At 40.3% G+C, this 12,974-nt stretch overlaps 1 protein-coding gene across 3 annotated transcripts in view; it reads left to right on the top strand.

Moving 5' to 3' along the window:
• LOC131131904 (serine/threonine-protein kinase BRSK2-like) overlaps positions 1-12,974 on the top strand; it is a 52,425-nt gene that overhangs the window by 29,579 nt on the left and 9,872 nt on the right. For 2 of the 3 annotated variants that reach the window (XM_058076932.2, XM_058076931.2), the window contains exons 9-18: positions 1,553-1,584; positions 2,595-2,759; positions 2,861-2,958; positions 3,916-4,066; positions 4,242-4,302; positions 7,184-7,835; positions 9,045-9,093; positions 9,300-9,423; positions 9,711-9,891; positions 10,802-10,894. In XM_058076932.2, the coding sequence (XP_057932915.2) occupies positions 1,553-1,584; positions 2,595-2,759; positions 2,861-2,958; positions 3,916-4,066; positions 4,242-4,302; positions 7,184-7,835; positions 9,045-9,093; positions 9,300-9,423; positions 9,711-9,891; positions 10,802-10,894 (1,606 nt within the window). The remainder of the gene's footprint in view (positions 1-1,552; positions 1,585-2,594; positions 2,760-2,860; positions 2,959-3,915; positions 4,067-4,241; positions 4,303-7,183; positions 7,836-9,044; positions 9,094-9,299; positions 9,424-9,710; positions 9,892-10,801; positions 10,895-12,974) is intronic. The other variant, XM_058076936.2, reaches the window with a different exon arrangement.

Below are 12,974 nucleotides of genomic sequence, written 5' to 3'. Positions count from 1 at the left end.
GTTTTGTCGTCCATTCCAGTCTTGACCTGGTCCACAATATTGTTGCTGACCTTGTACTCCATTCCAGTCTTGTTTGGTCTTGTATTGCATTCCAGTCTTGCGCGGGTCTACAATCTTGTTGACGGTCTTGTAGTCCATTCCGGTCTTGTGTAGGTCTCCGATCTTGGCGGTCTTGTCGTTTGTTGCAGTTTTGTGCAGGTCTACATTCAAGTTGAAAGTCTTGTAGTCCATTCCGGTCTTGTGTAGGTCTCCGATCTTGGCGGTTTTGTAGTTTGTTGCAGTCTTGTGCAAGTCTACAATCGAGTTGAAAGACTTATAGTCCATTTCACTATTGTGCGGGTCTACAATCTTGTTGACAATCTTGTAGTCTATTCCGATCTTGTGCGGGTCTACAATCTTGTTGACGGTCTTGTAGTCTATTCCGGTCTTGTGTAGGTCTCCGATCTTGGCGGTCTTGTTGTTTGTTGCAGTCTTATGCAGGTCTGCAATCGAGTTGAAAGTCTCGTAGTCCATTCCACTCTTGTGTGGGTCTACAATCTTGTTGACGGTCTTGTAGTCCATTCCGGTCGTGTGCGGGTGTACAATCGAGTTGAAAGTCTTGTAGTCCATTCCACTCTTGTGCGGGTCTCCATCTTGTTGACGGTCTAGTAGTCCATTCTGGTTTTGTGTAGGTCTCCGATCTTAGCGGTCTTAGAGTTTGTTGCAGTCTTGTGCGGGTCTACAATCGAGTTGAAAGTCTTGTAGTACATTCCACTCTTGTGCGGGTCTCCATCTTGTTGACAGTCTAGTAGTCCATTCTGGTTTTGTGTAGGTCTCCGATCTTGGCGGTCTTAGAGTTTGTTGCAGTCTTGTGCGGGTCTACAATCGAGTTGAAAGTCTTGTAGTCCATTCCACTCTTGTGCGGGTCTCCATCTTGTTGACGGTGTAGTAGTCCATTCTGGTTTTGTGTAGGTCTCCGATCTTGGCGGTCTTTGAGTTTGTTGCAGTCTTGTGCGGGTCTACAATCGAGTTGAAAGTCTTGTAGTCCATTCCACTCTTGTGCGGGTCTCCATCTTGTTGACAGTCTAGTAGTCCATTCTGGTATTGTGTAGGTCTCCGATCTTGGCGGTCTTAGAGTTTGTTGCAGTCTTGTGCAGGTCTCCAATTGAGTTGAAAGTCTTGTAGTCCAATCCACTCTTGTGCGGGTCTACAATCTTGTCGATGGTCTTGTTGCTCATATTTTTGTAACAATCTGCAGGGGATATTTACTTTCTTCTCTGTGATGCTATGATGATAAAATCTCATTCAAAGATGTTGTCTTTGATCGGAGTAGAATGTCAGCCTCAAGCTATGGAGCATATATTTTGACTTTTTTTTTTCATGTCACAAATTAGTATCAGAGCTTCAATGCAAGTGTAAGCAGTTTGGTTTGTGGTCCAACAATGCAAAGCTTGTACAGGCAGCATTGTTCTCTATGCAGTTGAAGCTAAAGTTTTACATGAAATGAACAAATTGCAATGTAAAGACAACATTTCTCACATTTGATGTGTTTTTCTTTCTTCTTGTGTTACAGTTAGAGGAGATCCAGAAGCATACATGGTACCTGTAAGTAAACCAACCCGGGCTGGAACACATGCCTTATTGATATGTACACTTTGATTATTTCTGTGTTTTTCCACTTAGAATTACAAGAATCCCTCATTGATTGATCTTGTAAATACAGTTTTTAATATTATTTGAGCCTTCTAGACAAGAAATAACATCTAGTATCCTTATAGTAAGGATAATTCATAATGCCGCCTACATAGAACATACTAACTCCTTATTTCTAAAATCACAAATACTTCAACTTGCTGATATAGTTCATCTTCAAACAGCTAAAATAATGCATAAGGCTAAAAATAAGCAATTAGCTAAAAATGTCATCCAATACTTCTCTACAAGAGAGGAGAAATATGATCTCAGGGAAGAAGTACATTTGAAACACTTCTATGCTAGGACTACGTTATGCTAGCCATAGCATTTCAGTATGTGGAATCAAACTATGGAATGGATTGAGTAAGGAAGTCAAACAATGCACAACGATGAGCCAATTCAAGAAACAATACAAGCAGTTGATGTTTGCTAAATACAAGGATGAAGAGTCTTGAACCAGTCATGATGTGCTATATATATCACTATATTGACACTTACTATGGTACACATTATGTCATTGGATGCTCATATCACCTCCTACTTTGGTACGGGACAAAAAAAAACAAAACAAAAAAAAAACCTTAAACTATATTAGGAAAGCAGGAAGTGAACAAATGTAACAGTTACTGATTGTAAAAGTACCAGATGGAGGGGTAGGATTTAATAAGCTTTGCTTCTTCCTACTCCTTTTGGACATGTGGAACTGGGAGCTGATTATGGGATGCATTTGATTGTAATCAAATGAAATAAAACATAGTAGTAGTATAATATCTTTAATGTCCACAATGTAATGTTATTTATGTTTACAGTTCAAAATGTATCAAGGTAGAAGGCTGGTAAAAGCATGTTGTAAAATTGAAGCTGCGTTCAAGCAAGACATTTTTGACTGTGATGATTAACACGCATATGCTATGTGGCAGAGCGGGAAAGAATGAACCCGAGCCCGAGCAGCCCGTCCCCAGGAAGGTGGCCATCAGGAAGCTCGCAGCAGCTGAAGAGATGGACCCCGATGTCCTGGAGAGCATGCACTCTCTGGGCTGCTTCAGGGACAAAGACAAATTGAGCACAGACCTGCTGGCTGACGAGTGAGTGACAGGAAGCAAACATACATAGAAACAGAAGATGCAGGTTGACGTCATACGTCTCCTGTAGGGCGTCACTTAGACTTACATTATTTCTCTTCTAGTGACAATCAGGAAAAGATGATCTACTTCCTTCTACTAGACCGCAAGGAAAGATACCCGAGCCATGAGGATCAGAACCTGCCGGCACGCAATGAGATTGGTAGGCTCATACTTGACTTAACATAAAATACCGCAAACTACTGGGAGGTAATGCTACAATATGTAGAATGGTCCTTTTTAGCCTTCGATATTTACAATTTATTTTTAGTGAAATTAGGACTTTTCCATCCATCCGTCCATCCATCCATCCATCCATCCATCCATCCATCTATCTCATGGAAGTACAACTTTCTTTCTTGTAAAAGCATGGCTTATTTCTTATGAATATCTAACTTTTTTCTCACATATTCACTTTGTTATTGTAACTGTAATATTTTTGAGTAAATAATATAATTAAAAACAAATTATCTCAACGGCATATTGATGTTTATGTAAAATTTAAAATTAAAAAAAATCTGAAATTTGAAATACTTCATGACTGTATATGATTTTATTATTTGAATTATTTTATGTATTATATATATTATATTGTATAGTGTATTTATAATTATTATATGGAAAAGACAGGAAGCAGAACTGGAGGTAGCAGAGATGAGGATGCTGAGGTTCTCATTGGGAGTGACCAGGATGGATAGGATCAGGAAGGAGTACATTAGAGGGACATTACATGTTCGATGCCTTGGAGATAAAGTCAGAGAGACCAGACTGAGATGGTTGGGACATGTCCAGAGGAGAGATAGTGAATATATTGGTAGAAGGATGCTGCCAGGTAGGAGGCGTAGAGGAAGACCAAAGAGGAGGTTTATGGATGTAGTGAAGGAGGACATGAGGGTAGTTGGTGTGAGAGAGACAGATGCAGAAGACAGGGTTGGATAGAGGTGGTTAATTTGCTGTTGCGACCCCTGAACGGAAAAGCCGAAAGAGAAAGAAGAAGAAGAAGTATATAACTTTATTATTATATATTTTAGTAACACATATACATACCTTGAACTGCTGACACTTTATGATTGTTGTCCTGAATATTTCCTGTCATTCTGCTTTGAATGATGTCGAGCAGACCCTCCCAGGAAGCGCGTTGACTCGCCGATGCTGAGTCGTCACGGGAAGCGGCGACCAGAGAGGAAGTCGATGGAGGTTCTGAGTGTGACAGAAGGAGGATCGCCTGTGCCGGTGCGACGAGCGATGGACATGGCAACTCACGGTCAGAGGTAAGAAAGGTTAAGTTATGTGATCCGGAGAGAAAACAGAAAGAATGAGGAGTCATAGGAAGTAAACAGCATAACAAAGGAAGGTAGAATGGGGACAAATGATTGACATGTTGTCCATCAAGCCATCTGTTGTTTTGTAGTGTCTTTTCTTGTTCACTCTTTCTGTTGTTTGCAGGTCACGGTCCATCAGTGGTGCATCCTCCGGTCTATCCATTAGCCCCCTCAGTAGTCCCAGGGTAAGTCTCTGTTTGTCCACAAGCTAATTGTTTTCCACAAAGCAGCCTTCGCGACTGGCTATCTTGTTCTGGCACTGGCATACATATATATATACGTACATAAATATATATGTAAAGACATATACTATACAGTATGTCTTTGCATGTGATCAGCATCTCATGCACTCTGACCTCCATCATCAGCTTGTGTGACAGCAAAAAGCCTATTTTGGTATTATTTTGTCCCGTGCTCAGTCCTTATTGATTATTGATCGGTTTCCAACAAGCCTTGACTTTAGCAGTAGATGTGTAGCCGTTTAGTTTGTGTGTGTGTGTGCGTGTGTGTGTGCGTGTGAGGTCAAAATGAATGACTGCAGTGATTGTGTGGTCATGGAGATGAAGCAACATGTTGCTTTTGAATTAACTGTGTTTCTATTCTCTAAAGGTATAGACTATAGTATTGCGTAAATTCATTTAAAAGGCATGGAAACATGGAAAAACACATGAAAACATTCTCCCATTTCTAAAGGTTGGACCAACACACTAAACTGCAGTAATCACTCACCACTCCACACTTTCACATTATGTTTTTCAGAATATATTAATTAATACATTATTCTGTTTTCTAGTTTAATATGGCCTATTATTCGTAAAAGTATGCATATTTAAGCAAATTGTGTGTATTTGTAAGCATTTTCTAGTATAAAATTGCTAAATTAAGTAAAATACAAAAGTAATAATAATGATAATACAGTTTAATACAGTAATACAGCTTTAAGCCACTCATCGGTGATTGGGCACGCACCTGACTTAAATTGTTTGGTAAAAATTGGTTTCAATTGCTCTTTAAGTCTCCTTAGGCAGAGGGTTCAGTTATTTATTCCTCCCCCTTCTGTTAATGTTTGCATGCTATCCTCATTAAAATATGAAAACCTATAAATGTTTGGGTGGTTTTAGTTAAAGCAGACACTGTTTTTTCATCTGTGTGATTTTGACAAAGATCAGATCACATTTGATGGTGATTTTATGCAGAAATGTGAGAAATTCCATAAGGTTCAGATACTTTTTCATACAACTGTATGTAGTATTCTACAATGGCCACTAGGTGTCAGCAATGATACTGTAACATTTGTTGAGACACCAAAGCAACAGACTTAATGGCCGGAAAAACATATTTTTGCAGGCTTGAATTATCAGTTACATAACCGCGACTATAGGGGTGTTATTTCATGTATAGAGGGCTCTAATAATGTTAAAAAAACATATTCAGAAGGTAGTAAACAGCTTTTCTATGCTCTAACTATGAAATGATTCATTTCTAAGTAAAGAATCCAACTTACCGGAAATTCATTTATCACTGTTGGGCCTGGAACCAATTAATCACAAGAAACAAGGGATTTCTGTACAGGCTAAAAGTTTGGACACACCTTCTCATTCAATGCATTTTCTTAGTTTCATGACTATTTAGAGTGTAGATTTTCAAAACTATCAATGAGCATCAACCTAACATGCATGTTTTCCGAATGTGGGAGGAAGCAGGAAATTGAATACTTTTCCCCCCCACAGTGTACCATTCCATGTGTAGGTTTCATTTGAGTTCAGAACAATGAAACAATCCAACTGAATAAGTTTATTCGTACACACGGATGTGCTATTACTGTGTGGAATAACGTGAGACAGTGATTTGGTAAAGCAGTCGTCACACATGCTGATCAGGCTGTTCGCTCATTTATTCCGCTGAACCGTGCATACACACTGGTACAGTGCATGTACTCTGCTATCTTGGGTGGAGGGTGACACTTACTTATCTCTACAATTGTAACTTCTTGTGGTTTGGAGATGTACCGATGTATCAGGCTTTGGGGTCAAATGTAGAACCTTTAAAGTATTACTTAGTTAAAACTGTCATTATTATTCATTCATTCATTTTCTACTGCTTTTCCTCACGAGGGTCGCGGGGGTGCTGGAGCCTATCCCAGCTGTCTTCGGGCGAGAGGCGGGGTACACCCTGGACTTGTCGCCCAGCCAATCACAGGGCACATATAGACAAACAACCATTCACACTCACATTCATACATATGGACAATTTGGAGTGGCTAATTAACCTAGCATGTTTTTGGAATGTGGGAGGAAACCGGAGTACCCGGAGAAAACCCACGCATGCACGGGGAGAACATGCAAAACTCCACACAGAGATGGCAGAGGGTGGAATTGAACCCTGGTCTCCTAGCTGTGAGGTCTGCGCGCTAACCACTCGCCGCCGTGCAGCCCACAGGGAAATTTATTAACTAATAAAATCATTTGAAATACCAGTCCAGGGTGTACCCCGCCTCCCGCCCAAAGACAGCTGGGATAGGCTCCAGCATGTTTTTGTAAGTATTTTTTTCTTATAGAACTTTTTTATTTTGCAACTTTTTTTCTCACATTACAACTTTTTTTTTTATGCTTGAATCTGAAAATAGTCTGAATATTAAAAAAAAAACAAGATCATAAGATCACAGTAACTGAATTGGGAATTTATTTTTTATGAACTGAAGTATTACTTATTCTCATAGAAGTACTTTTTTATTGTTACATTTCAACTTACTTACCTATGAGCACTGTCATGAGTTTCATGGTGACAGAAAGTGTCGTTTCAGGCCAGCAGTTTTGACATCGGTGCATCTCTGCTATCAGTATCATGACTGCTGCACTGCTGCTTCCTGATTGGCTGATAATCACTGTGCTAATTGCATGTTTTTTTTTCTTTCTTTCTCGCACTCTCACCGCTTCCTGCCTGCTCCATCTTTGTTTGATTTGCTGCTGTCTTGTATTTCTGGGAATGAACGTTGGTTGGTTCGGGCCGTGGTGTTCCCTCGCCTGCTGACTGTGGTCATTCGCACCGCTGCATGAAAAATCACAGCCCAACCGGCGGTTTTTCATTCCACCCCAGTCCCCAGACCTGTGTCAGTCCCCCAATTGCAGCCCCGCCCGCTCCCCTGAAGTCCGTCTTAACGGATTGGGGCCCCGCGCACCCAACTCCTTCCAGCCCAAAATGGGCTCCCCCCTCATGCACCCTCGCACACAGACCCTCCCTGCAAAGCCCAAAGTGTCCGAGAAGCCTCTGCAGACCACCAGGTCCAACCCTCTCCCCAGCACCGCCCAGACTCCTTCCAAGTCTGAGCCCTCCACGCCCAACCAGCCGCTAGCGCCCTGTATCCCCAACAGTCCCCGCGTGAGGCGACACCCTCCCCTTACCGTGCCCCCCAAGCTGTCCATCCCTCTGTCCCCTGTGCCTCCGATGTCCCCCCTGCGCCGCCACCACCTCCACCCTGACCACAATGGCAAATCTTTCCCCAACACGCAGGTGACCCCCCATCCTTCCCCCAGAGGGAGCCCTCTCCCCACTCCCAAAGGTACCCCGGTTCACACGCCAAAGGACAGCCCAACAGGCACGCCCAGTCCGACACCGCCCCCCAGCCCGTCTATCGGGGGCATGCCCTGGAGGACACGCCTCAACTCCATCAAGAACAGCTTCCTGGGCTCACCTCGTTTCCATCGCAGGAAAATGCAAGGTAAGAATCCGCTGGGGTTGGATGTCCAAAGCTGTTTTTTGATTGGCCCTGCAGCACATTTAAAAATGGAATTTAACAAGAAAACTCCCACACTGCACAGCAAGACGACTATACGGTATTTTACCCAATTTCTTTCCCCCCATATTTAGTCCCAAATGATGACACTATGTGGGAGTGCATAAAGGTAAGAGGTGGAAAACAAACTTCAGGCTCATACTGGTGGATGGGGGGTCTGTATGTATTCATTTTGTGCTTTTAATTCAATATTGTTCATGTCATAGTTTTACACAATATATAATAAATGAGATAAATTACAGGCTTTCCCTCATGCTTTTTTGAAAGGCGTAAATAAATGTAAAAATATATATTTGTATGAGTTATTTTTTAATTACTTTCACTTTAATTAATTTAATTACTTTTTGAAATATTCATTCATTCATTTTCTACCGGTTATCCTCACGAGGGTCGCGTGGGTTGCTGGAGCCTATCCCAGCTGTCTTCGAGCGAGAGGCGGGTTACACCGTGGACTGCTGGCCAGCCAATCACAGGGCACATATAGACAAACAACCATTCACACTCACATTCATACCTATGGACAATTTGGAGTCGCTAATTAACCTAGCATGTTTTTGGAAGGAGGAAACCGGAGTACCCGGAGGAAACCCACGCATGCGCAGAGATGGCTGAGGGTGGAATTGAACTCGGGTCTCCTAGCTGTGAGGTCTGCGCGCTAACCACTTGATCGCCATGCAGCCTGTTTATTATCATCTAATAAATAAATAAAATTGCGTTCGGCAGCTATCCGGAAGTCCTCTTGAGCACCTGGGAGTGTGACCGACCCCAGCGGAGTGGCCGTGGGTTGAATAAATTAAGATTAAGATAAATTAAGATTAATTAATAAATTACAGAAGCACAAAATCCAAGAAAATACAGCTGAATAGGTGCAGATTCTGGAAGATGGAGAAAGCTTTCTGTGTGGATGCTCTATAGGAGTCCACAACTCAATACAAAGGGCTGAAAAATGAGCATAATAGTTCCTTTAAGAAGAAAGTGTAAATATTTGGAAAATGTGGGCAAAAAGCAAAGTATATCGATATATATCATAATACTGAGATGCAGTTTATTCTTGAAATAACTTTTTAGCATATCTGACATATCAAAAATTTTGGTATTTTAGTATGCTCATTGACAAATTGTTTAAATTTGCAGTTCCCACGCAGGAGGACATGTCTAGTCTCACCCCTGACTCATCCCCAGAGTGAGTATTACAGTAATACATGTTATCTTTGTGTTTTACACTGAACATGATATTCACATGCATCAAATTTGATTTTGGTACATTTTTGCCTCTTTTCTGATATCTGAATCGGACCAAACCACTATTTGTGTTTGCTTGTAAAAGCAGTCTTGTACACTTGTACAGTATTGTAATACTCTCAATTATTTGTGGCTTCTATTCTGCAGACTCGCCAAGAAGTCCTGGTTTGGTAACTTCATTAACCTGGAAAAGGAGGAGCAGATCTTCATCGTCATCAAAGACAAACCTCTCAGCTCCATAAAGGCAGACATTGTCCATGCTTTTCTTTCGGTATGTTTACTTAGTAATGTTAAGTAGATTGAACATTGTAGTACTTACTTATTATACTATGCTAATGATAATATACTAAAACTAATATGGTATAATAATAATACAGTTGATTTCTAAAAGTTCTGAAAATGATCTAGTTATTGATGACACGTTTGTAAATGCAAGGGACGTCCCATCATCTGTTATTTCCTGCTTCACATGTGTCCTCCATGCTGTCATGGCCGCTGCTGTGTTAGTGCTGACTCATTGAGTAATTCTGACATCCTCTTCCCTCTCGTTATACTTAGATCCCGAGTCTGAGCCACAGCGTTATATCCCAGACCAGCTTTCGGGCCGAGTACAAGTCCACGGCTGGTCCGACCGTTTTTCAAAAGCCTGTGAAATTCCAGGTCGACATCACCTACTCGGAGAGCAGCGGCGCCACTAAGGAGAACGGCATCTACTCCGTCACCTTCACACTGCTCTCAGGTCAGCCCTCTTGGCAACTCCTCGGTATACACATGAATACATGGCTCTGTAGCGTCACAACATGTTGGCATAGTTTTTATGATATATTTGTTATGTTTTATTTGTACACAAACAAGTATACATTTATTAATAATCATGACTAAAAGATCAGCTTCAGGTTGGAAAACACGCAACAGTTAGGAAGCGGATCAAACTGGAGAAATAGGAATAAAAGTAACAAACAATTAACAAAGAACAAAAAACACTACAGTTACAAAAGACTGGGGATAAATATTTAGCATTGAAGCTAGTGAAGGTAGACCCAAGTTCAATTCCACCCTCAGCCATCTCTGTGTGGAGTTTGCATGTTCTTCCCGTGCATGCGGGTACTCCGGTTTCCTCCCACATTCCAAAAACATGCTAGGTTAATTAGCCACTCCAAATTGTCCATAGGTATGAATGTGAGTGTGAATGGTTGTTTGTCTATATGTGCCCTGTGATTGGCTGGCCACCAGTCCAGGGCCCAAAGACAGTCAGGAATAATCTGGTGTCTTCCTGGTGCGGACGCAGGGCTCAGGAATGATAACCTTGCAATGTCCTTGTGGAATCGATCCCCGTGCTCATCACTTACTTCTGCACAGTTCAATGGAAAGTGACATATTGCAGCCAAGGGCTTTGTAGGACTTTGTAGGATGTTTGCCACCAGCTGCTTATAATTATCTGTCCTGTAGTTTTCAAGGAACTCTTGAAAGGATCTCTGATGCAATGGTTAATTTTTGGTACCGTTCATGCATGCATTTTGTTCACTGTCAGTGGAAAAAAAAACACACAGAAACACACAACAGAGAACAGGAAGTGGACAAAATAAGAGTCTGTTGGGATGCAGACCATGACTTCAGTGGAATAACAGTGGATTTTGTTGACTCATCAGGTCCAAGCCGACGTTTCAAGCGCGTGGTGGAGATCATTCAGACCCAGCTGCTGAGTTCCAGCGAACAGCCTGGCATCCAGCCCCAGATCTCTGGTAAGTTGACCGCACCCTTTCCCTCACTTGTCACGGCAAAGCCGCACTTCACGACCAGCTCGGCTTTGACCCACACGGCTTGGCGTCAGAACCCCGCTTCTGCACACAGCATATAGCATGCACGCCCATGTGCATGGACCCGCTAGCATACCATGCAGGATGAGCTACCTCATGGGCGCTAATGTATGACCTACTCCAATCCATCCATCTCCAAAAGAAAACACACCTTCACTCACAGTTTTTTTTTTTTGTGTAATTTAGCTTTTTTTTGGAGAACGATGCTATAACGTCGATATGGAGTTTGATGGGCTGCCTATAGACAGATGGATTTATTATGTGTCCAGTTGTCTTTGTTAGTGTGGCACTGTTGTGTTCCCTTGTGTCCTATTGGTCTATTGACTTGATAGTGGTTCCCTCTGTTGGTGAAACATAGTAACAACAATGACTTGGTATTGTAAACATGCTTGTATTGCATACATTGCATACATTTGGCCATGGATCAATTATGTCATTGATATAAAAAAAATTGACTTGCTAAATTTAAAAAGTCATATGAAATTAAATGAAATTTTTTTTCAGGAATGAATGATAGTATGATTTAAAAAAAAAAAAAAAAAATTGGCTACATGTCTTATCCGTCATCACTTTACACTATTTCGAATACAGCCTATTAGTCCAAAATATGCATATTTGAGAAAATTATATGTATTTTTAAGAGAAGCATTTTCAAGCATAAAAGTAAGAACTAAACTACATATATCAATAATGAATGAAATACTGATACTTGTAGTGTAACTGTGTTAGCAACTGATGATGACATCATCGACAGTGATGGAGCTGACTTCCGTTTCCCGTTTCCATTTATTAGCAAGCTGCTAACAAGGACGTTTTGCAATAAAAAATACATTGAGAACACAGTGTGTCAAATACATGGCAAGATGCACACCTTATTGTACGCTACTCATAGAATGTTTGCTAACTGAGGCAAAAAATGTTATGTTAACCAAAAAAAACACTCTAACATGGCTGTACACTAACCAAGGTTCCACGATTTAGATGAATAGAATCAAACAGGGGTGTCCAGACTGTCCAACTGAGGGCCAAAATGCATCTCAGCTTTGTGATGTATGTGGAAAAATGTGTTTTCTCCATATTTGCTTTTTTTTTAGGATTTGACAAATATTTCAACGTTCTTCTTAAATAAGAAATTACATTTTATAAAGAATTTAGTAAATGTTCCTTTTGTAATATTACAACCTTTTTCTCCTAATATGTTGACATTATTCTCAGAAAAAATATAATTGTTTTTAAGTTTATTCATTTAAAATTATAACTTTTTTCTCGCTATAATACAACTTTTTGCTCTTAATGTTTGTACTTCATTCTCCTAAAAAAGCTGTTTTTTTCTGTTTTGCTGTTCTTCTTTAACTATTTTAACTTTCTTCTACTAAATGTTCTTTTTGTGATTGTGACTTTATTCCCATTCCTGTTCTTGTAATATTATTACTTTATTGCGCAAAATCAAATTTTTCAAAAAGTACAACTTCATTTGAACTTTGTCTATTTCTCATAATACTAAGAATCTTCTTTTTAATATTTCAAGTTCATGCAACTAAAATTAGTGTATTTTGTCCTTATAATTTTAAGATGTTATTCTCGTGGACATTTTTTGTCAAACTCTTTTAAAAGTTTTAAACGTTTTTACTCTCAATGTATTGACATTATTCTTGTAAAGTTAATGCTAATTTTTCCCCGTTTTTTTTGTTTTCTTGTAAAAATATATATTTCAGAAGGCAATAAAAATCACCAGTGTGCCACAAATGGCCCCTGAGCTACACTTTGGACACCCCTGAAATAGACTATCGTCATTTCAAAATGGAAAAGTGCATTGCGGCAAACATAACCTCAACATTCAACAGTGGATTCTAAAAATATCTCATGAAGAATATTAGGAATTATGACAGTTTGGGCCAAAACTCTTTCATGTCATATACAAAGATAATAATAATAATAATAATAATAATAGAATTAGCATCAATACAGTATACTGCCTAGAATTCCCCTGCCATTCTCTACACAA

Source organism: Doryrhamphus excisus, linkage group LG1 (assembly GCF_037039965.1).
Source record: "Doryrhamphus excisus strain RoL-2023G ecotype Guam linkage group LG1, RoL_Dexc_Guam_v1.1, whole genome shotgun sequence".
Lineage (NCBI taxonomy): Eukaryota > Metazoa > Chordata > Actinopteri > Syngnathiformes > Syngnathidae > Doryrhamphus > Doryrhamphus excisus.
Note: the sequence above shows the minus strand (reverse complement) of the source record. Positions and strands in the feature narration are given on the sequence as shown.